The sequence below is a fragment of the Cavia porcellus genome, unplaced genomic scaffold (genome assembly GCF_034190915.1).
Source record: "Cavia porcellus strain 051 isolate PalLab524CR breed Dunkin Hartley unplaced genomic scaffold, mCavPor4.1 scaffold_7, whole genome shotgun sequence".
Lineage (NCBI taxonomy): Eukaryota > Metazoa > Chordata > Mammalia > Rodentia > Caviidae > Cavia > Cavia porcellus.
Genome location: NW_026947490.1, coordinates 56,906,520 through 56,929,494, shown reverse-complemented (window position 1 = coordinate 56,929,494; position 22,975 = coordinate 56,906,520). Strand labels below are relative to the sequence as shown.

General features: G+C 40.8%; 1 protein-coding gene across 4 annotated transcripts in view; it reads left to right on the top strand.

Annotated features, from left to right (window-relative positions):
• The first annotated feature begins 2,297 nt into the window (after nucleotides 1-2,297).
• Nucleotides 2,298-22,975, top strand: part of Scyl3 (SCY1 like pseudokinase 3) — a 36,795-nt gene continuing 16,117 nt past the window's right edge. The window contains exons 1-6 of one of the 4 annotated variants that reach the window (XM_063253655.1): nucleotides 2,298-2,538; nucleotides 9,462-9,674; nucleotides 15,743-15,928; nucleotides 17,600-17,713; nucleotides 20,706-20,762; nucleotides 21,879-21,981. In XM_063253655.1, the coding sequence (XP_063109725.1) occupies nucleotides 9,510-9,674; nucleotides 15,743-15,928; nucleotides 17,600-17,713; nucleotides 20,706-20,762; nucleotides 21,879-21,981 (625 nt within the window). In that variant the 5' untranslated portion in view covers nucleotides 2,298-2,538; nucleotides 9,462-9,509. The remainder of the gene's footprint in view (nucleotides 2,539-9,461; nucleotides 9,675-15,742; nucleotides 15,929-17,599; nucleotides 17,714-20,705; nucleotides 20,763-21,878; nucleotides 21,982-22,975) is intronic. The other 3 variants (XM_003468617.5, XM_013151238.3, XM_003468616.5) reach the window with 3 other exon arrangements.

Below are 22,975 nucleotides of genomic sequence, written 5' to 3'. Positions count from 1 at the left end.
TTCCTGCCTCGGTCTCCCAGAATGCTGAAATTACGAGTATGGACCACTACATCTGGCTCATATTTCTTTTGTCTAATCTGGCCTTGAAGCATCTCTCTGGGAGTGGCTACCAACCCCAGCCCTGTCTTAATGGAGTTCTAGGGGAGCTGGGCATAGATATTTACAATTCACCTTTTGCGTTTTCTGTCCTGGTAGACAGCCTAAGCAGCATCTGAATAAACTGTCATGCTCTGTGTGGTGTAATTGACTGAACATACACCACAGGATCAGCTAGCATTCCAGCTATTAGTACTGTATCCTCCTGGGTCAGAAGTTGGCATCATACCAGCAGGCCACACGATAGAGATAGAGTTGCAAATACTTTAACTACCTTCATCTCTTGATTATAAGATGATGTGGCAATTATCATGGTATCAGAAATAATTTTATTTTCATTATTTTTTACTTGGAAGATAACAATTTCTTAATTGCTAGGATGAATATTAGAGATGGGTTGTAAAGAATTGAAGATAGGTGAATTGGCTAAAATATTTTAGAGAAAGCTCTCCACTCTTAAATAACCAGATTTAAAAATCCAAGAGGCCTCCAGTCTTTAGATATGCCTTCAAGGTCTCACCTCTCATGGTCCTGGGTTTATCTTGCATCCAGTGGATTTCTGGTTGCCAGATGTGGATGCTGACTATCATGTACAAGAACCCAGAACCATACTTTAATTTCTCAAATTTCTAGTGGATTATAGTGGCTCACCTGCTTAGATCTGCACTCACCTATGCAGCAGCCTGTAGTTACAAGTTGAAAAGCATTAACATATGGTTAGTTCTAATTGCAAAAATAAAAATAAATCATATTTTGAAGACAGTTCCAAAAACCTATAAATAAAAATCTCAGGCCAGGCGTGGTGGCACACTCCTATAATCTCAGCACTCAGGAGACTGAGGGAGGAGGATCGCTGTGAATTTGAGGCCAGTCTGCACTACACAGGAGAACCTGGGGAGGGGGAAGCAGTTTATATTGCTTAATTAGAAATCTTTTGGATACATTAGGTTGAAATATAATATAATTGACCACATTTTTTTCATTGTTGTTAGGAAGGCACCTAGAAACACTAACATTACACATGTTGTAGGAGTTCTGTTATACAGGACAACTTTGATCTACGTCAGAGAGGTCAGACTTCATCGAGATTACAGCATGGATTAGATGAACCGTTTGTATCCATGTCATCATAAACATTTGTCTAGGACATTTTTGAATTAGTGCCAAGTTTTGATACGTATTTGTTTTCCTTTAAATGAAAGAGGTTATGGTGTCTATATCCACTGTAATTATTTTTTGGCTATTATTGTGGGCTAGAAAGGATGTACGAGTTATATATGAGCAAATAATTTAGATTCAGCTGTTAACCTGGATGCCCCAGAAGCCTTAGGTCGTAGTGATGACGACTATGGATCTTGAAGATGATAGTAGAGAAAATACTAGTTTTTGTGCTGCAAAGGTGTGTGTGTGTGTGCATGCACGTGCGCGCACGTTGGGGTTGACCCAGGGCCTTACTACTGAGCTACATCCTCAGGGTGTTTTTCTTTTAAATTTTTTATTTTATTTGAGGCAAGATCTCACTAAATTGCCTACGCTGGGCTTGCATTTGCAATCCTTCTGCCTCATTCTCGAAAGTGCTGGGATTACAAGTGTGCTCCTGCAGTCAGACTCTTTCTTTTCTTTTTGTTAATTTTTCTGCAGAGGGCCTCGAGCATGCTAGGCACTCGCCTTATCACTGAGCCCTTATTTTAAATTTGGAGACAAACTTGCAGGCTGGCCTCGAACTCGCGATCATCCTTGCTCTTCCTCGAAGTACCTGCTGGGATTACAGCTGTGCTCCACTATGGCCGGATAGTTACAGCCAATAAAGTAGGCACCATTGCCACTAGAATTAATCCCAGTTTCACTATTCCTTCAATCCCAGCCTTTTCTCCGAAGGGCTCCACTTGCGAATCCAGATCTCCTGACTGCTGCAGCACAGGCAGGACAGCATTTGTGCTCACACGGTCCAGCCAATGAGAGTGCGGTACGTAAGTCATCACTCTCCGAGCTCCTGCCAATCGCAGTCCTCCGTTTGTTCCGCCGCGCTGATTTACTATAGCGCTTGTTTGAGGCTACCGGCTGACATTTTGACTATGGGCGGAAGTGACGAGAAACTGCGCGATTAAAAACCAGCTAAAAGATACACTATCTATTCACTGTAAAGCATAGGATGAGCTCTCCGCAGGCCGGAGAGGCTAACCGGAACCATGAGTAAAACACAGGATCACCACAGGCACCCACACTTACCCTGGCACCTACTCTATCTGGGTTCCGGGTCCCGGGTCCGCTCGCTTCCGTGATGGCGTCAAAGGGGTGACGGAGGGCGTTCCGTCCATTTCCGGGCCGTCTCTGCGGCGTCTGAGCGGCCCAGTCCGGGAGGTTGTAGGTGTTGTGGCCGCCGGCTCAGAGGCGAAGGGGTCGCTAGCCCAGGAGACTCTCTGATCTCCCCGCTGCCCGCAGGTAACCTAATCGGAACGGGCTGGGCCGGAGTCCGCCACGATGTGGGGATCCGCAGCCCAGGTTGGGGAGACCTTGGTCGGCCCCGAGGCCCTAGGGCTGCGGTCCGCGCGTGACGCTTTACGTTTAGGGTAAAGAGGAGACACCCTACGGAGGTGGCTTTGCTGAGTTCAGGGCTCGCTGCTCCGCTGAAGTCACTCTTGGTTCCTGTGGCTCTAAAGATTCATCGAAAAGCATCGCTTGTCAGTCGGGGAGGCTGATGGAGCTCAGCGCGAGGGACACGGACGGACACGGACAAGGATCCCTGAGCAGGAGACCCTGACCACGCTGCAAAGTGGAGCTGGCACCCACACCTGCTCTACCTGGAGAATTAAAAAGTTGCAGGCTCTCTGATTCCCATCACTGAAAAAAGACACTGGTTTTCAGAATTGGCCAATAAAAGGCATGAGGAGAGTTTCTAGGGATAAGCTTAGACTGCGCACTGGTGAGGCCTGGGGGCGTTCAGAGAAATGAGGCCCCTTAGGATTTGGGGCTGAGTGGTGTTGAGATGGGTGATCGAAGATGGGTATTCCTACTCACTGCCCTCTCACCCGTCTACTGGGCTGTGTCAGAACGCAAACTATTTTTGACATTGAGATCCTCTGCCCCGCCTCCTGTTACGGGTACTTCTTTCAAGAGAGGTCATGGGAGGAAGCCAATTTAGAGGTGGAAAGAGGTGGTTTATTCACAAATGAAAAATGCTGATTTGTGTGTTAAACGGAGTTGCCCAGGTTCATCTTGTCTGAGAAATTTAAACCGGGTTTGTCTCGGAGCTGTAGTTCTTAAAAATACAATTTTGAAATTCTGATTTTCCTTGCCTCCGTTTTACCTATCCTTATTTATTCTATCTTGCCTCAATACCTGGACCAAATCAAAGCAAAGGCGAGTGGTGATGTTAATCAGTAAACACCGAAGCATCGATCAGTGCCGTCAGTGTTGAAACTTCCCAGCCAGAGGAGCAAGGCAGGCTCACAACTTTCTAAGAAGTGAACAGAGAAAAATGGGTCCTCGGAGGACACAGGTTTCTTAGTTGCCCAGGGATTTAGCCCAGGGCTTTCCCATTCTACAGATGGCCAGTCAGGAACGTCATGGTGTTGCTTAAAGAGGCAAAAGGGGTGAGAGAGAGATCAAAAAGGATTTATTTATTTTGGATTTTTGAGAGAGCCTCACTATGTAATCCAGGTGGCTTTAAACTCAGTATGTAGCCCAGACTGGCTTAGAGCTGTCAGCCATCCTCCTGCCTCAGCCTCCCAAGTGCTAGGATTACAGGTGTGTGACACCATGCCCAAAAGACTATGGCAAAGATTCAAGCCAGGAACTCTCGACCTAACATTTGATAATAGAGCAAAGGTGATCAATTCTGCAAAATGTCCGTGCTCTGATGTTATAATATCATTTGCTACTTTCTTAGGACTTTTAATTCCACAGCTAATAAGCAGGATTTTTGTGTTTTCTCCCCTCTCAAAACAAGAGAACATTTTGGGGTTCTAGTGTTGTTTATGTGTCTTACATTTCCAGAAGGTTATTTTTTTAAATCGCTGTTTGTAGTATTTGTGCTTTTTGGATTGATTGCAGTTGTCTGAAGAATTAGAATTACTGCTTTGAAGCAGTCTCAAATTGCATCATCGGCACACCTTTTTTTTTTTTATGGAAAAAAAGTAAAACAGTTTCACAACAATAAATAAATAGGACAGTAAGAGGTAACACATGGTGTTATCTTTAAAGTCGTTGCTCAGTGTATAAGATGGGCATAAAAATTTCTCCACTCAATATTAGCACAGGCCTTTTTTAGGAACTAACAGACACTAATACCATGACTGACTTCCATTTTTTCCCTTTTTCCCTGCTATCTTTTCCCTTCACCCATCTTAGTTCATTTTTCCTTTTGAACTGATTCTTCCCAATTCACAATATCTGTTGTATGTTTTAGAACTTATTTACTCTTTTCAGTTTCTCACACTAGGAAGACAATATGACATTTGCACATGTGAGTCTGATTTATTTCCCTTGTGAGTATGATCTCAAGTTGTATCCATTTACCTACAAAAGTCTCAAGTTTATCCTTCCATATGGCTGAGTAGTACTCTTGTATAAAAAGATTACATCTTTTTTATGGATTCCACAGTTGATGGGCATTTGGGTTGTTTCCAAGATTTAGGTATTACAAATTGGTGTGCTATAAACATGGGTACACATATACTGCTGTGGCATGATGATTTTAATTCTGGGAAGATCTCCAGAAGGGGAATAGCTGGGTAGAATGGAACTTCTAATTTTTTGAAGGAATCTCCACAATGATTTCACCAGTCTACATTCCTACCAACAGTGGAGAAGAGTCCTTTTTTCCCACATCCCTTCCAGTATTTGTTCTTGGTTGATGATAGTTCTAGATGATAGCCATTCTTTCTGGGGTGGAGTGGAATCTTAGTTTAATTTGCATCTCTTGAAAGACCAATGATGTTGAACATTTTTTTCATATTTATTTGACATTTGTATTTCTTCGTTTGAGAAGTGTACATTCATCTCACATGCCCATTTTTTAGTTTGGGTCTTTGAATTTAGGGGGTCTGATTTTTTTCAATTTTTTATTTGTTCTAGATAGAAGTGCTTTGCCTGAGGGACAATTGGCTAAAATTTTTTCGCATTCTGTGGGTTGTCTTTGCACTTCATTGATGATTTATTTTGCTGTGCAAAAGCTTTTTAATTAGATGAGATTCCACTAGTTGATTGATTGTAGTATTTCCTGTGTGGTCAGATTTTGTTCATAAGCTCTCTGCCTAACCCTGTGTCTTCAAGATTTGTACCTACTTTCTCTTCCAATGGAGTTAGTGTTTCTGTTTTAATATTCAGATCTTTGATCCTTTTTTACTGTAGTGCATGGTTATAGAGATGGGTCTAATTTTAGTGTTTGGCATGTAGAGAGCCAGTTTTCCCAGCACCATTTATTAAAGAGGCTGTCTTTCTTCCAGTGAATATATTTGTCCCATTGTCAAGCATAAGGTGATCGAGTGTGTTTGTAGTTATATCGGCATCTTCTAATCACTGGCTCTCAGACCTGTTTTTGTTTTTGTTTTTGCCAAAACCATGTTGATTTTATCACAGTAACTTTGTAGTATAATTTCAAGTCAGGAATTGCCTCCTGACTTGCCTTTATTACCCAGGATTACCTTTGCTAGTCTAGGTCTTTTCTGGTTTCAGAGGAATTTTCGGAACAGCACACCTTTTTATTTTGCCCTAATAAAGTTTACCCTACGCGTGGAGTATAACCCCACTGCTCCCTCAGCCCGCACCGGTGATCACAGTAGACTCAGTGCTTTCAGGTTATACAGTGGCATCATTTTTGAGTTCTCTCAAAAAATGGAGTCATCTCTTTTTAACTTCTAAATGATATTTCTTAGTCTCTTGGGCCTAAAATGAATTACTGTAAAGTTTTACCAGTTTTAACTCTTTCCTAATGCTTTTGTACCTAATCGTTCGTTCTTATGCAGGAGTATTCATAATGCTGAATCACAGATTAATGGGTATTGTGAGGCTCAGTATTCCCACAAGGAAGACTTTTCTATTTAGAAAAAACTAGCATAATTAAATGTGTGTTACTATGGTGCGGACTTTCAGCCACTTACCTGGCCCGAACCCTTGCCCTAAGCCCGGTGACCACCATCTCTCTTCGGGGACTGCTACTGGACCCGTAAGCAAATGGGTCTTCATTTACTTGTAGTTCTGCGTTCTGCCTTTACTGTGTGTTGATTTTGAGAGGCTGGGTTTTGTGGCTGAGGAGGTCTAGCTTCAGAGCAACACTTTGCCCTCTAACTCAGTGCTCTAGTCCGACTGGTTTTTCAGGAAAGAGTTAAAAAGAAGTAGAGTGTTTTGCTTCTGAAGTAGCAATTAGTGGCCAAGAACTTGGATCTCCTGAAGCTGCCTCAGAGAAGGGGACTGATGGTAAAGTGTCCATGAGGTAGGAAGGAAATGACTTCAGAGCGGCTTCCTGGGGCCTCAAGGTGGAGGGTAGTGATGTGCCTTATAAATCAGGCTAAGCTGTGCTCCCAGCATTGGCTTTTTGTTATCTTACTGCCTACTGACATCCTCTGTGCCTGCCAACTTTGTGCTTTCATTGCTTGTTCTGCCATAGTCCCTAGCCCCAGCTCCTGGCATCCTACCTTCAGATGCGGCACTAACAGAAAAACTCTCTTCCTGTTTCATGTTCCTGTGGACACAGCAAAGTGTGTGGCTAGGTTCTTTGCTGAGGTCGAGGGTCCTAGGCACCAGACTCATGAACTGTGTGCCCAGGAAGCAGGAGTGCATGGTCCACGTGCTAAGCATGATCTTCCTTCCCAACAAGGGTGATCTCAGGCTAACTACCTCTCCACATAGATGACAGATGCTTCTCCCCATTACCCTTCATAGACTTTGTCATTCCTGTAAGAAGTTGAATTTATCTTATAGCTGAAGTAGTAGACTATTGTATACTTTTGTTTTTCTGTATCAACTTTGTGTGGCTTGGTTTTTGTTGTTTGGTGGTGTTTGAGATAGGCTCACCTTAGAACCCAGGCTGGGCCTGAACTTGGCATCCTCCTACTTAACGTTTTCCAGAGTGCTGGGATTAGAGGCATGATCCAGGGCGCCTGGCTTGTATCAGTCTTAAAATGAGTTTCTAAGTAGGGTAGCACTCAGTGGCTTTGTTACAAAGCAGAACATTCTTAAACTTTGAAGAGCTTTCATGCTAGATCGCTTTAACCCATGTGTTTCTTACATGGTGTTGTACAAGAGTCTTGCATACCGTGCGTTGTGTGTTAGGTATGTGTTTGAGCTGCTGCATAAGCAAAATAGAAGGTGTATGAAGCTTCACCAAGGGGGAGGGAAATCCAAATGAAGAAATTGTGTAGAACAGTTATTGGACATTTGTCCAAAAACTGAGGCTTTTTAACAGAAGATTTATACAGGTCTACATAGATTTTTGCTTGTGTTATTTAGAACTAGTGATTTGCTTGCCACATTGCCAGAGTTAATAAGAAATTTTTAAAAATTTTATTATGCACAGCCCAAACTGAAAATTGATTGTTACAGATTTTCCAGAAATATGTCGTTCGGCTTATGTATGTTTAAAACAAATCTGCATGAACATTGAGTCATAGAGAGACTCCCACATAGATATCCAGGCTCTTCATTTCTCATGATCAGGGACCCACGCGTCACTGGAATTTTAGGCCTGGTAGAGCTTTATCCTGGGCGTATTCAGAGAAAGCTCACCTCATGGCAGGTGCCCATGTCCTTCGCTGTCCACCCAGTCTGCTGTGCACCGCCTGTTGTAAAGTCTGATACATTTGTGTAGTATAAGATTTGGGAGAAGTGTTGGCCAGATAGTTGTATTTATGACATTATCGTATATACACTCTTACCCTCTACAACAAACCTTTGTTAATACTTTATGTTTATTCCAAATGTCTTGTGTAGTTATGTATGCTTGCATGTTTCTTGCACTCCTGCCCTTCGTTTTTCTCACTCTTTGGTTTTTGAGAAGTCTCACTAAGTTGCCCAGGCTGGACTCTAATTTGCCATCCTCCTGCCTCAGCCTAGTGAGTGCTAGGATTACAGGTGTGTGCCATCATGCTCAGCCTTATGCGTCTCTTTCTAAAGCAACTTTATTGAAGTACAGTTGATATAGAGGAAATGGTGCATAAATTATACAATTTGGTAAGTTTCGATATTTCTAATTATTCATCACCCTCATCATAATCAAAATAATCCATCCCTGCAGGTTCTCTCAGACCCCTGTGTAATCTTCTCCTCTCCCTCCTTCCGTCTCACTGTCCCCTCTCTAGACAAACACTGATCTGTTTTCTGTTATAGAGTAGTTTGCATTTTCTAGAATTTTATTTGTGTGTGTTTCAGATTTTGTGATTATATAGTTTTGCACTTTCGACTTTTTTACTTAGTGTAACTCTGAGGAGTCGGGAAAGGCCGGTTTTTCTTAAGTTTATTGTTATCTGCACTTCTTCAGAATTTCCCCATTTGGCTGGTGTTTACGACTTTTACTTGCCTAGTATGCACTTTCCTTACCATGCGTTCACACGTATTTCATCAGTATGTTCTGTGTTTGTAGGACTGTCCTTTATAATTTAATTTTAAACATAAGTAAGTCTTATTTATTTGGTTTTGTTTAGGTTTGGTTTCTTTGAGGCAGGGTCTTGCTGTGTGGTCTCTGATGGCCTTGAACTCACTGTGTGGTCCAAGCTGGCTTTGAGCTTGTGGTAGTCCTCAGTCTCTATCCCTAGCGCTGGATCACAGGTGCGCACCACCGCTCCCAGCTGTGTGCTTATTTCTCCAGTACTGGAGATTGAATCTAGATCCTTTGCACTGAACTACAGTCCACATCCTTTTTGATTTTTTTGTTTTTCAGACAGATTCTCCCTGAGTTGCTAAATTACCAAGCCAGCCTTGAATTTGTGATCTTCCTGCCTCAGCCTCCTACAGGGAGGGGTTATAGGCATTTGGCGCCATGCCTAGCTATTATTTTTGAATAATCAAGTTTTGCCACATTCTCCTTTCTGAGTCTGAATATATAAGTAAATTAGGAAGTGTGAATGACTGTATTCTGTTTTTGATTGCCTTTCTAAGAAACCAAAAGTTTCTGTGTAGTGGGGTTTGGGGGAAGAACAGTAGTTACATGTGATTATTCGATAACATGCATTTTCTCTGGCGTTCTGACCTGAGACTTAACCAGCATTGTGGACTATTCGCCAAAGCATTCACCACTTTTATTAACTAAGGCCCTAGTTGCAAGGGTTGCAGAATGAGCTTTGAGTGGTTATTTCTGGGTGCAGTGGACCTGTCTGCTTATGTTGTAGGTAGAGAGTCACCGTTTGAAGTTGTTCTCTGTTTTCTTTTAGGTCTGTCGGCTTTGAGGAGAAGCTGCAGACTGCCCCACGGCGTAAGGGATGGGATCAGAGAACAGCGCTTTGAAGAGCTATGCCCTGAAAGAGCCACCGTTTACCCTGCCCGCGGGACTTGCTGTCTACCCTGCTGTACTGCAAGATGGCAAACTTGCTTCAGTCTTTGTGTATAAGAGAGAAAATGAAGACAAGGTTAATAAAGCTGCCAAGGTACCATACTAGGTGATGACTTAGAAGTACTTTTTACCATCTCGTGTCCTGTTTTAGAAAAGAAATTTTATAATGAAGATCAAAAGAGGATGAGACCGTAAGGAGTAGTATTTTATCATTCATGTTGTAAAAAGCTTACTTGTCCTTATTTTATGAGCCCACTGTATCTTCAACAGACACCGAAGGGTTACCTGAACGTTTCGTGAAATTCATTGCAGTGGTTTTTAGTGAGAATGTTAGGGAGTCGATTTTACATGATTGACTTAAGAGAAAAATTAGTAACAAAAAGTGTTGTATTGACTATTTTATTTTATTTTATTTTATGTATTTTTCTTTTTGGGAACCAGAAATCGAACTCTCAAACTCAGTCTCGCGCTCAGCAGGCAGATGCTGTGCCACTGAGCTGTAACCCGGCTCTGTGTTGACATTTTATTTATTTGGTTTTCACTTTTATTTATTTATTTTTATTTTGAAGAGAAAAAAAACTGAAAAACCAAGAAGCACACAAGCAATACAACAGAAACAAAGTGACAATAAAAATAACAGAAAAACAATAGCCATATAGGATTTCAAACCAAGTTGTTAAGAATTTAACAATGGTTGTGATATTGCAAATTGTTATCGTCAGAGTAGTTGTTCAGGTTACCAGATGCAGTCATAAAAAACTGATAAAACAATATAATTTCCTTTTGAGCAGTTTCTTTAACTTTTGGATCTTATTTACTCTTTCAGCTTCTTATACTAGTGAGACAATATGGTGTTTACACATGCAAGTCTGATTTATTTGACTTAGGAGTATGGTCTCTAGTTGCATCCATTTACCTATCAAAGCCTCAAGTTAATCATTATTTGTGAGTGAGTAGTACTCCACTGTATAAAAATACCACATCTTTTTTTATCCATTCTTCAGTTGATGGACATTTGGGTTATTTCCAAGATCTGGCGATTACAAATTGTGCTACTGTGAACATGGGTGCACATATATCACTGTGGTGTGATGTTTTCAGTTCTGGAAAAATACCCAGAAGGGAAATAGCTGCATCATAGTGTTTCACCACAAGATAACCCGACATAACAGTAATTACCATAGTGTCTCTTTCCTTGAAATATTTGAGTATGCCTTTGTATACTATAGTATCAAACATAACCGGACAGTGTAAAACCATTCAAGAGGGTAAAAATATTATAGGGTATTTAGAACCAACTAACAGAATAAGAACAACAGTTTCTATATTATCTCCTTGTCTATAAAAAATTTTGTTTATATTGTCACATAAAATCCAGTAAGATACAACATGTTAAGACAGATGGAGACAGAAGAACAAAAGCTTGATGGGACTTCAAAACAAGCTGATATTAAATTGGCAGTAACTATTATCATGTCTGGTTTTCTTCAAAATAACTGTTCATACTATCACAGACAATAAAATCAAACACCCCAGAATAAAACCATTCTAATTAATGAATGAAAACATTATAAGGCTTCAAAACAATATAATGGGCAATCCTGATTACCACATACTTTTGTGTATTCTTACCATTTCTTACTCTAAGGAAACTATTCGGTGTTTATACATGTGAGTTTGATTTATTTCACTTATGAGTATGGTCTCAAGCTGTGATATTTTTATACAATGGAGTACTACTCAGCTATAAAGAATGATCACATTGAGATAGTTATAAATAAATGGGTGCAGTTTGTGTTGACATTTTAATTAGTTTGTTAATGGAAGGCCTAGAAATAAAATATGTTAGGATTTTTGTTTGTTGTTCGTTTGTTTTTGTTTTTTGGTCTTTTTCTTGAGACGCTGTGATGCCCCAAAAGACATTTTGAACTAGTGTATTGCAGTGGGTGCCTCTGAAAAACGATGGACCTGTGCTGTGGTTGCTGGTGAGGACTCTTAGGTCATTACTTTCTGGAGGCAGTGTTCCTTCCGGAGATAAGAGGTCCTTCCAGCTCACACCTGGTCACTGTTGCTGCCGGCTAAGGTACCCCAGTCCATTAGTTTGTTGCTTGACACAGCTGTGGGACCCCAGCCTCGGGAGAGAAAGTGGTCCTAGCGTGGGGGCATAGCCAGTGTAGAGCACTTGCCGCCATGTGCAAGGGTCTGGTTTCAGTAGCTCCACAAGAAGAGAAAGAAAACACAGGATTCAGCTGTGGAAAACAGTTCAGTCTGACTACGCCAAATGTCTTTTCACCCATTCAGATCATCTTCAGAAAGTTTCTAGAGAGTAAAACAGACCTGGATTCATTAATTCTGCAGGGTTTACTAGGGCAGGGGCATACTTTCATGTTGAATGTCATAGTTCTCTACTTTGTTAGAATTATAATCTGTATTACCGTGAGTCTCTTTTAAATATCAACAGCTATGGAAATTGATGTTTTGCAGTGCTCTATCAGTGGTTTTTACTCTTTTAAAAAGATTATAAAGGTTTATATTAGTGATGTCATTTTGACACGTCATTGATCACACTAGTTAATTATTTGATGTTGCATCTTTGATGAAACATGAAATTAAGTTACATGATGATTCCTAAGGAAAGTCTTGTAACATTCTTCTTAGGATACATTTTCTCTTACTTATTTTTTGCAGTGCTGGGAATTGAACCAGGTTTGTGCATGCATGGCTAGCACTCCACCACTAACCTATACCTATAGCCTAGGGTGCATTTTCTTGTAATATATTGTGGTAGAGAGTGTAGCTTACTATTTTGCTGAGTGATTTTGTTTATGGTAAAATCACATTTCTGTCACTTTCTCCTTCCATTTACATGTTAATAAATTGTTATTGTGATTTTTGAAAAGACATTATATGCAGTCAATGTCTAACATATTTTCTGTTATTTCCATCTAATAAGATTATGTATACTGGGCCGGGGATATAGCTCAGTGGCGTAAGCATCTGTGTAGCAGTGCAAAGTCATGAGTTTGATTGCCAGTACCAAAAGAAGAGGACTATGTATATTGTTTTTTAATAATTTAGAATGACTAACCAAGTGATGAAAGGAAGTTTATAATCTTTCTTAGTTTTTCTTCCTTAAGATTTCAGGATTTTTAAAAATTGTTTGACTTGTATCCTGACAGATAATCCAAATCATAAAATGTTTAAAAAGGAAGAAGACAGAGATGCATTGGTACTGTAGTGTCCATGCTGAAGGAATTGAGAGCATGAGAGAGATTGTCCCTTCTTAGTGTCCAGATACCTTCTTACCTTCTTAATGACTGAGTCTCTGCATGTAATTCATACTGGTCTCTTCCTTCAGGCTTTGAAAGCCTGACCCGAATGAGGGAAATTTGAAATGCAACAAAGCCTTAAGGAGTTTTCATTATCAGAATGTTTCTGATAATCTCAAAAATTAAGCAACAGAATTTGAGATATGTATAGCATTCGGTCCTTTAGGTTTTAAGAATGTGTCCTTGCCAGGTATGGAGGCGCATGATTGTAATTCCAGCACTCAGGAAGCTAATGCAGGAGAATTGCTGGGAGTTTGAGGCCAGCCTGGGCTACAAAGTGAGATCAAGGCCAGCCTGAACTGCATAGAGAAACCCTGTCTCAAAAAGACCAAGAAAACAAGAATGTCACGTCCTATCTGAAATAATAAGTCAATATGGTTAGACTACGATACTGTTTCTAATTTGGTTCCTGATTCTACCTTTGCTAGTTTTAATGATTGTTTCATCCAATAGTGTATTCCTTTGCAAATATTACTGAGTATACTCCTTTTCTACTATTACCAAAAAAAAAAGTATACTGTTTGGCCTCTCGAATAAGGTGAAATGCAGGTACAAGCTCTAGTTATAAAACAGTATGAAAAGTAGGTTCATTTCACCTCAGTTTTTCTTAAATTCATAAACTGTGATTAATAGTATAATTTGCTCAATAGTGATTTGAACTCATTTCTAATCCATATCCTGAAGTGGGTAATATATTCTAAGTCAGAATTTGGTGACTACAGTTTGCAGTAATCCATTTGCTTAATTAAGGCTTCATAGTAATTACTGGCTTATAAACGTGATTCCTCAGTGTCTCTGTACCAGGAATCACATTAGACGGTGTGCACAGGTGTATGCTGTCACACAGTTCCTTCACTTGGTGTCTGGAGAAACACTGCACTCTCTCCTAGCAGAGCGAGGCTACTTTGTGGAAGGGTTGCTTCAAATGTTAGACAGCTCACACTGTGTGGGCTTGACAAAGAAATGGAAGGTGCCTGCACTGGACTTGGGGCCTGTCCTGCCCTTTCTTATGTTCACATTGTCTTCTCTTTGCTCTTGGTCTTTTCTTACACTCTTTACAGCTCTCGTCCCATTGTAAACCAACTTCCTACATTGTTAGCTTCCTTTTAAATTACTTCTTCCCATTGATCATCAGATTCTGGTGCTCCTACAAGACTGCTGATTGCTCTTCACTCAGGAGAACTTCCAAAGTATTCCCTGTCCCTCACCTGTGCGAGAACTGCCTGAGGGCACTGGTAGTCTCCTGTCTCCCCACACAGTATTCAGACTTGACTTTTTCTTCAGTACTTACAGTTGCCCAGCCTTGGAACCCAAAAGAAGTTTCTGCCAGAATCTCTCTTATCTGAACCTATGTCCACATTTCCACCTGTGTGTCGGATATCTGCACCAGGATGATCCACCAGTATTCAAATGCAAGCTTTCAAAATGAAATTCTTTTTATCTCTTCCTGCATTTTATATTTTCTAGGGTTATATTTGTATTTTCTAGAGTTTGGTTTTTTTCTTCCATTACCAGGGATTGAACCTAGAGACTTTACCCAGAACTACATCCCCAGCCCTTTTTATTTTTTTATTTTGAGACCTGGTCTCACTGATTTGCTGAACTGCTCAAGGGGAGACTGTAATTTGCTCTCCCCTGCCTCAGAGTCCTGGGATGACCAGGTACCATGCCTGGCTTTGACCCTACATTTTAATCCAACTTTTAGAACAAGATATTAAAAATAGAATGTATCTGCATCTTTGGAAGGATAATGTATTTTTCATTAAAAATTGCTCTGTACAAGAGACATCTTGGGGTTTTTTTTTATGTTTATTTAACAACATGAAATTGTAGCCTTCTCCCTAGGAGCTTGCAGGTAGATTTACAGATAAGAACACTACGTCAATTAACTCTATGTAGATATCAGAATAAAGTAATTTAGAAGCAGAACAGCAATGGAAAGTTAAGGCACTAAGCCTTGATTTAAAATTTTAGATAATCAAGTCATAACCAATTCCTGGAAAATAAATATTGCTTATATTTAGGGCTAGAATTTCACTCTTAGGATCTCTGCATAGATTCGGCCATAAACAAGTACAAATAATAGTAATACTGTACATGGTATTATTCATATTTATTAGGAGAAGTTCTTACTCAAAATTCTACTGCAGAGACCAGCACCCCATGGAGTGAGTAGGGTGCAGTAGGAACTCAGTAACTTTGGGACGCATACTTTTGCCTCTGGTGCACCAGTGCAAGAGCCATGTATTTGTTCATCAGAGTTTATTAGAACGTATTCTGGTAGTTACCCCTACTAAGTGCATCTTGTTGCTCCCCTGTTCTGTGAAGCAGCAGAAATTTGAATCAAGAACTATTTCCACTTGACCCTTATTCCCTCCCCTTTCCTGTGACGGTACCTGCATGTCACCCTGCTCCTCTGCTGATCCATGCCTTCAGAGCAGAGTTGTAAGAGGAGAAAAATTCAATCCCCAGACCAGGAAGCTCGTTGCTATGCTGGTCACTTCTGTAAATTTGACTCCTCTCCATAAACCTTGTGTGTAACAGGTTACTTTTCAAAGTTCTTTGATGGTGGTTCTGTCATTTTGTCCAGAATTCACAGCAGCCATCATTGGGACATCTGGGCTCACAGGGGAACTGGGAATCTTTGTAGAGTTATTTAGATGTTGGTATATGGAATAAAATCTGAACAAGCTGTAGACCTTTCTTTCCTTTTTGGAAATACAGGGAAAGGCAGGAAGCTTGAGAGAACTTTGAATGCAAATACACAGTTTGTGTCTTGAAACGCAATGTATGTGAAATGATAATTCATCAGCTCTTCTGTTTATATTTAAAGCACTTGAAGACCCTGCGTCACCCTTGCTTGCTAAGATTTTTGTCTTGTACCGTGGAACCAGATGGCATTCACCTCGTCACTGAGCGAGTGCAGCCCCTGGAAGTGGCCTTGGAAACGTTGTCTGCCGCAGAGGTCTGTGCGGGCATTTATGACATACTGCTGGCTCTGGTCTTCCTTCACGACAGAGTGAGTAACCCGTGCAGCTGACTCAGGGGATTCGATGTAGAACAGGGGCGATAGGTGTGTCGGTGCTTGGAAAGAATGGTATGGAAGGGACAGGAGATGTGACACACAGTTTGTGGAAGGGGTAACTACTTCTTTGGTTCCAATCTTATTTTAGTTTACCAAAGTCTGCCTCTGCTTTTGGGTAAATGTTTACCTAATACCAGTTACAGCTAATATTTGTTAAAACAAAGCTTCAGTATTAGTGTTACTTACTGTAGGCCAGAATTCCTGTTTTCCCAGTGCTTGTCTCATTTGAGAGTTTGAAGAAAGAAATGCCTGTGTCTTAGGAAGAAGAAGAGTTTATGCTCCTCCTTCCCCGGAGTGGTGGAGCAGTCGTGAGATAGCCCTGACCACTCACCAGTAGTTAGGAGGTCGTTTGCTCTGGGCACTGTTTGCTGTTTTTATAACGCGATGGCTCTGTGTTTACTCCCTGTCTCTTGACAATGCTGTTGTGCTGCTGTGTCTTAATGCTGTTGTTTCCAAGTTTACATAACAACAAAAATTATTACTGCTCCCTGGGGAAGAATATCTTTGCTGAAAGTCCATGCACATGGTCAAATGTCTGAGCACTGTGCAAGCGCACAGAAGGAAAAACTCAGGCCCTCTTGCTCAGATCCACCCTTGGATCTAGCGCTCCTCTTCAGGGGCAACTATGATGGGCAGCATGTTATTCTAGGCCTAGATCACGTGCATGTAAAGCAAAGATCTGTATGCTTGTTCTTTTTATTTTTCCTCAAATGGAAACATACCATATAGACTCTCCTAAGTGAGATACACACACTCACACACGCTTCAGATATATAGATACAGATGTATCAGTGCTCTGTATTTTTAAAGTGCACGCATTTGATCTTGTGGGTAGAATTTTTGTTCGTTTTTTGGTACCGGGGATTGATTCACGACTGTATGCTTGTAAGGCAGGTGTTTGTGCTGGAGCTGAATCCTCAGCCCCTTGGGTAGGATGTTTAAAGTGTTCTTTCATGTACTGGGATGGTTTTTGGTTTGTAAAACAAATGTTTGACCCATTCTTATTTTCCCCCTTTTTTTCCTTGACTGTAAGGTTAATAGTTTTAGCACTGACTGTTCTGTGATCTGTGGATTATTCCTGGTAGTCCTTACCATTCTATTTTCCTCCTCTTCAGGTAGAATCATTTTAATGCCTGCAGTCAAGATTTAGGTAGAGTGAATCTGAGTTTGTGATAGAATGTAGGCGAGAAAGAATTTAGAACAGAAAATGAACAAAATGACCTATGGCACCAAAGATAAATTTTATCTGTAAAATAGAAGTAGATATTATAGGCTGTCTTTGTACAGAGTGAACACTGGTAAGTTTACATTGAAGGGCACATTGGCCTCCTGATTCCCATAGAAAAGCCAAGTGGAAGATTGTAAATGCCCTTAATGTCTTCACTAAGCTGCCCCACCAGGCTATGGAGATAATAGATGCATTTCTATTGTATTTTTCCTATTTTCTAACTTTAATTGTTCCTTAGAACTTTGTTCTATTTATTATGCCAAAAGTGGGACGGCTTGCCATAATAGTTTTTGGAGATTGGTAGTTTTTTAAACTTGAGCTTCAAAAATTGGAGTAGCAGTCCTCCTCTTCCTCTTCTTCTTCTTCTTTTTTTTCAGGGACACCTCACACACAACAATGTCTGCTTATCATCTGTGTTTGTGAGTGAAGATGGGCACTGGAAGCTAGGAGGAATGGAGACTGTTTGTAAAGTGTCTCAGGCCACGCCAGAGGTAAGCCAGTGCTAAGCCTCTTCCTCCTTGAGGATTGCTGGCATCTTGATACGTAGTTCTTCCCTAACGCTTCTCTTTATTGTTAGCGTGACCTTAGATTTGGAAACTTAATCTTTCTGTCAATGCCGTGTTCATACAACTGTAAGATTGTGTTTTGCAAAGAAGCCTTAGCAGGCCTGTATTCCTTCCTTATTTGTAGGTGAGGGACTTTAGACTGAGAGAGGTGAGTGGTCTGTTCTAGCTCTGTAATTCAGTGCTCCACTATCAGGGTCTTGGCCTAGGCCCAGTCTCCTAAATGAGGGATGGCGAACAGCTTACCTAAAGGAAACCAGTATGATTTTGGAGCCTCCAGAAAGGTCAGAACTTTCACTTCCTCTCCTTCCCTTTCCCTTTCCCCTTCCCTTTCTCCCTTCTTCCCTCTCTCCCTCTCTCGTTCTTTCCCTCTCTCCCTCTCTCCTTTTCTCTCCACTCTTTCTTCTACCCTCCTTCAGACCTCCCTCCTCCTTCCCTCTTTCTCTCTCTCTCTTCCTCCCTCCTGGATAGCCCATATTTGTTTTCAGACAAAGAAAGGGGGTACTGAAGTAAGCATGGGAACTAGGCAGGACCTTGGGAATTAGTTCAGAGACTTCTCTAAGCAATAAACATTGCCAATTAAGAGAATTAAGATCTCTGAGGTCGGCAGCTTTATTGCTCTGGAGTATGAAGTGTCAGCAGCCTCTGTCCTTGGCCGCCCTAGCTGTGGTGTCTTCCTGACCTCAGAGCATTAACATATGCTCTTTTCCAACACAGCAAGAATCCCCTGTGTTCAGCAGCTTAACCCTACACAGCCTGGACTCCAACAGCCCACCTCTGTCCTCCCTGTAGTACCCCATACTTGCTTTGATTAGACCACTTAATACTTCATATTGAAATTCCCTTTGTGTGTCTCCTTTATTCTAGCAGTTGAATTTCTTCAGAGTGTGATAGACTCTTATGTTCATCTTTAGCTCCACTTGGAATAGTAATTTGCTGACATTAGATATTTAAGAGATGTTCATCAAACAGTTGTGCAAGTTGCCAGAGTCATGTATTTCTGTCCTAGTCACTGGAATTAGGAACCGTGTATATTTGGTCCTCCTACTGTGCTATGGTGTAGCTACCTGAGGTACTCCTATACTTTCTCTGATATATTCTTACATGTTCTTCCTAGTCAAATGAGCCTTTCTTTTCTGGGTTTTTGTTTGTTTGCTTTTTTCCCCACTTTATATATTGCTCCTGGACTTACTCTTTCTAGGAAAAGAGAACATTAAAAACCACTCCCATGCTAACGTCTCTGTGGGAGCAGTAGCCCTTAGTTCCTGTTGTCACGCAGTCCCTCCCATTTGGCTTCCTTGTCAGATGGCACTTGCATGGGCTCCTCCTCCTTTCAAATCCTGCATACTCCTCGGTTACTGCGGCCCACTCACCACTCTGAACTCGCCCTAGTATGTCTGATTAGTATAATAGTGTGTAGTCTTTTCTGTGGGTGGCATGCCAAGGAAACAAGTGCTTAGCTGTGGCACATAAAATCTCTCCCAGTCTCTTTTCAGCCTGCCTTCTGCTCCATCCACCACACCCCGTTCTGAAGCTGGACTCCAGCTCCTTTCTCTTTATCAGCTCACCTGGTTTTTCAAGGTGTGCAGCTCTCCCTCATCTCCTCTTTTTTGTATGCTGTTCCATTGCTGGACTGCTTTTCTTCCCCTGGCAAATATAAACTTTTCCAAGGTCTAATTGTTGTCTTTGTTCTGTGAATCCTGTCATCCAGTGGAATTAATCGTTCATTACAGGATAATCTGTGTGTTTATTGAAATTTTAGTTTGTCTTCTCAGTTAATGAGCACCAGGTTGGGAGAGCAGGGAATCCATTTCATTTCATTTCATTTTATTTCATTTCATTTCTAGTGCCCTAAAGAGTGTTTTGAGCATAGAACCTCTTCAAAGATCATTTTTTTGCATAGTGGTGAATAAATTTGCTTACTCTGTAGGTGGTGATTTTGTCTCCATAGCTTGTAATGTTCTCAAATTTTATGTCCGTGTGGCAGCAAGGCAGGATTCACTTGGTTTAGTGAGATGAATGATAGACTTGTGCGGTTCTGTCTTAGCTACTTTCCTTGTTGCTAAGATAAAACATCTGACACCCAAAGTTAAAGGAGGAGAGGTTTATTTGACTTCTGAGTTTGTAGAGATTTCAGCCCATGATTGGCTGGCTCCAAAGCAGGATGGCATGGCAGAGGAAAAATAATTCATGGCAGGCAGAAGAAACAGAAGCAGCAGGTGACAAGCAGCAGCAAGAGCAGCCCTCTCTCTGCCCCTTGTATGCTGTCCAGAGGTGGACAGCACTCACACTCTCTAGATCCAGCCACTCCTTAAAGTTCCACCTGTTACGTATGAGCCTTTGGGGCGCATCTAGGCACAAGCTACCGAAAAGGTCTTTTTGGCTATGGAGTTTTACTATGTTGCTCAGGCTATTTTCCAACTCGGAGCTGAATGATCCTCCTCCTTCAGTATCCCAAGTAGTAGGAACCACACCCAGCCAAAAAGCATTTTAATTGTTAATATCTGTCAAAAACAGAAAGGGTTCTCTAACAGCAGGGGATGTCTGTTAAACCAGTTAAAAAGGAGAGGACAGGAAACTAACACTTATTTTTCTAAGCCTTGAGCTGTGCCAAGTCTATATTTATGTTTTTAATTAGGAAGATTTAGAATGTGTGTGTTTAAAGTTCGACATTGATTTCAAGGTTTCACTGCTGCTGTTTCCATTGTTTACTGATTTTTTTTTTTTTTTTTTTTTTTTTTTTTTTGTCTTTTTTCATTTTTATCAGTACCGGGGATCGAACTCACGACCACCTGCTTGCAAGGCAGTGCTTATGCCGCTGAGCTAAATCCCCAGCCCCATGTTTACTGATTTTGTACTTAGTATAAAAGATTGGTTCACCAAATATGTGTAAACTGTGTTTCTTAATTTTTTTGTCCAGTTTCTGAAGAACATTCAATCAGTTCGAGACTCAGCATCTGTCCCTCCCGAAGAGATGGTAAGATGCCTTAGATGTAATGAAGGCACCGTTGTACAGTTAGTGTGAAACTTACAAACCTTTCCCTCTGTCCATTCTTTTCTCTACTAAATTATAGAGCTGCCTCATAATTCTTTTGGCTTTGAATACTTCTGAGGTTAATACTATTTCCAGAGCCGTGGAACCTGTTTACATTTTTGTTTGTATGGTACCTGTGGTGTTGTATAGCAATGTGAAGCCAGTGGGAATGGAATATTATGTCCTATGCAGGTTACATCTTTGTGCTTTGCTGGAAGCCATGGCTACTGGAGAAGTGGCATCTCTAGTCCTTTCCTGTGCATCACCCCACCTACCTTTTGCCTCCCTGGTTATTAGGGTTCCATAATGCATGGAAGAGTGTTTTTTGTTATGGTGCTGGTAATACTGTATTTACCCATAATCTCAAGAGCAGATGCCCCATTAGGCTTGTTCTTACAGTCACTGTAAATGAACATTAGTTTCTAAAGATGCATTACTAGATGGTGTACTCTACAAGAAATACAAACTCATTTATCAACCCAGTTCCCTAACAAAGGCTTGAAGTAAGTCAGATACAAACTATGTATTCCCATGTTTTTCGAACTCATAGTTTTTGAGCTTTAAGACACCTTAGAAGGATGTCCTGACTAGCATTTTGAAAAACTTGAAAAATGGAATAAAAGAGAAAATATTATTGGGCATCTTACATAAGAGTATTATTTTATGAAACCTTGGTTTTTATTATTGGCGTATTGAGACATATGAGTGTGTACTGGATCTATACAAAATTTATACATGATAAATTTATATAAGGGAAATACAAAAATGTACTTTAAAGCCACAAGCATGTATTATATTGACTTTCCTTTTGTTCCTGTTCGATGTTTTAAAATCTTTGAGGAATTCCACCTACTAATAGTTGGTTTTTATTTTTTATTTTTCTGACCTGCTATTTGTGTGGTATAGTATGCTGACAGTTTTTAAAGCTTATAAATGAGTGTGTGATACTATGAAGTTAGATATGGGTATAATAAATGTAAACACAGAAGAAAGTTCTTCAAAGAAGGTCAGGATAGGGTGGAAGGCAGGTCTGTAGTTCTAATAGAATTACTCTTTTAGTCTCCAGAATTCACAACTCTTCCAGAGTCTCATGGACATGCTCGGGATGCCTATGCATTTGGGGCATTGGTGGAAAGCTTGCTCACGATCCTAAATGAACAGGGTGAGTTGCAATTACACTCATGCATCCTCAGACTAAGCGAGAAATTTATCAGTGTCTCTTCTGTGTGGAATTGAAAGGACCACAGTCTTTGATCATAGTAAGGACCTACCGCTGACTCCATAACTTGTTTAGGGCAGATGTTAACCGCAGTAAGGAAGGAAGCTTTGGATTCTGTTAGTTTGAATTGAAGTTGGGAACACTTTGAACTGTGGCTGTCACTATCATATATGTCATGTCTTCCCCGCTTTTCTGCCCTGTACTGGAGATTGAATCCAGGGCTTTCACACCCAGCTATGTGCCCAGTCCCCTGGTCTTTCTTAAAAGTTTTTTTTTTTTTTAATTTTGAGGCAGTCTCTATATAAGTTGCTCAGTTTCCTAAGCTGAGCTGGTACTCATGCTCCTCTAGCCTCAGCCTCCTAGAGTGCTGGGAGTACAGGAGTGCCCTACCACTGCCAGCTGATGGTGGTGCTAATTGGTGATAGCATTTGTGATCTGAAGATTTTTCTCTATTGTTAAAGAGTCTGAAGACTGTAAACCTATCAAGCCAGCCAATAGGTTTTAAAATATCATTAATGAGTAAGATGTAATAAGACACAAATTAAATTTTTTGTTAATTTCTAAATCAAAGTTTTAAAAATCTTTTGGACTTTTGTTTCTTGGTATAATTTACTCAGTACTTTTTCCTTTCACTGGCTCTTAAAGCACTGGCCACTTAATGATATTATGTTCTACTGGTTTTTTTTTTTGTTTTTGTTTTTGTTTTTCTGTTTCCTGCGCAGGCTGTGACTCTGGCCCTTTACTTCTCCACCTCTTAGGTTTCCTAAGGCACGTGTCCCATGAGCCCATTTATGGCCTGTCTCACCTTGCAGCTTTGTGCAGTGCTTCTGCCAGGCTCACCTAGGGCTGTGATGTCCAGAGGGCTGTGCTTATTAGCTCTCAGTTGGCCCAGCCTGAATACGTGAGAACTAAATGCTAAGGTCTTGCGGCATTCCCC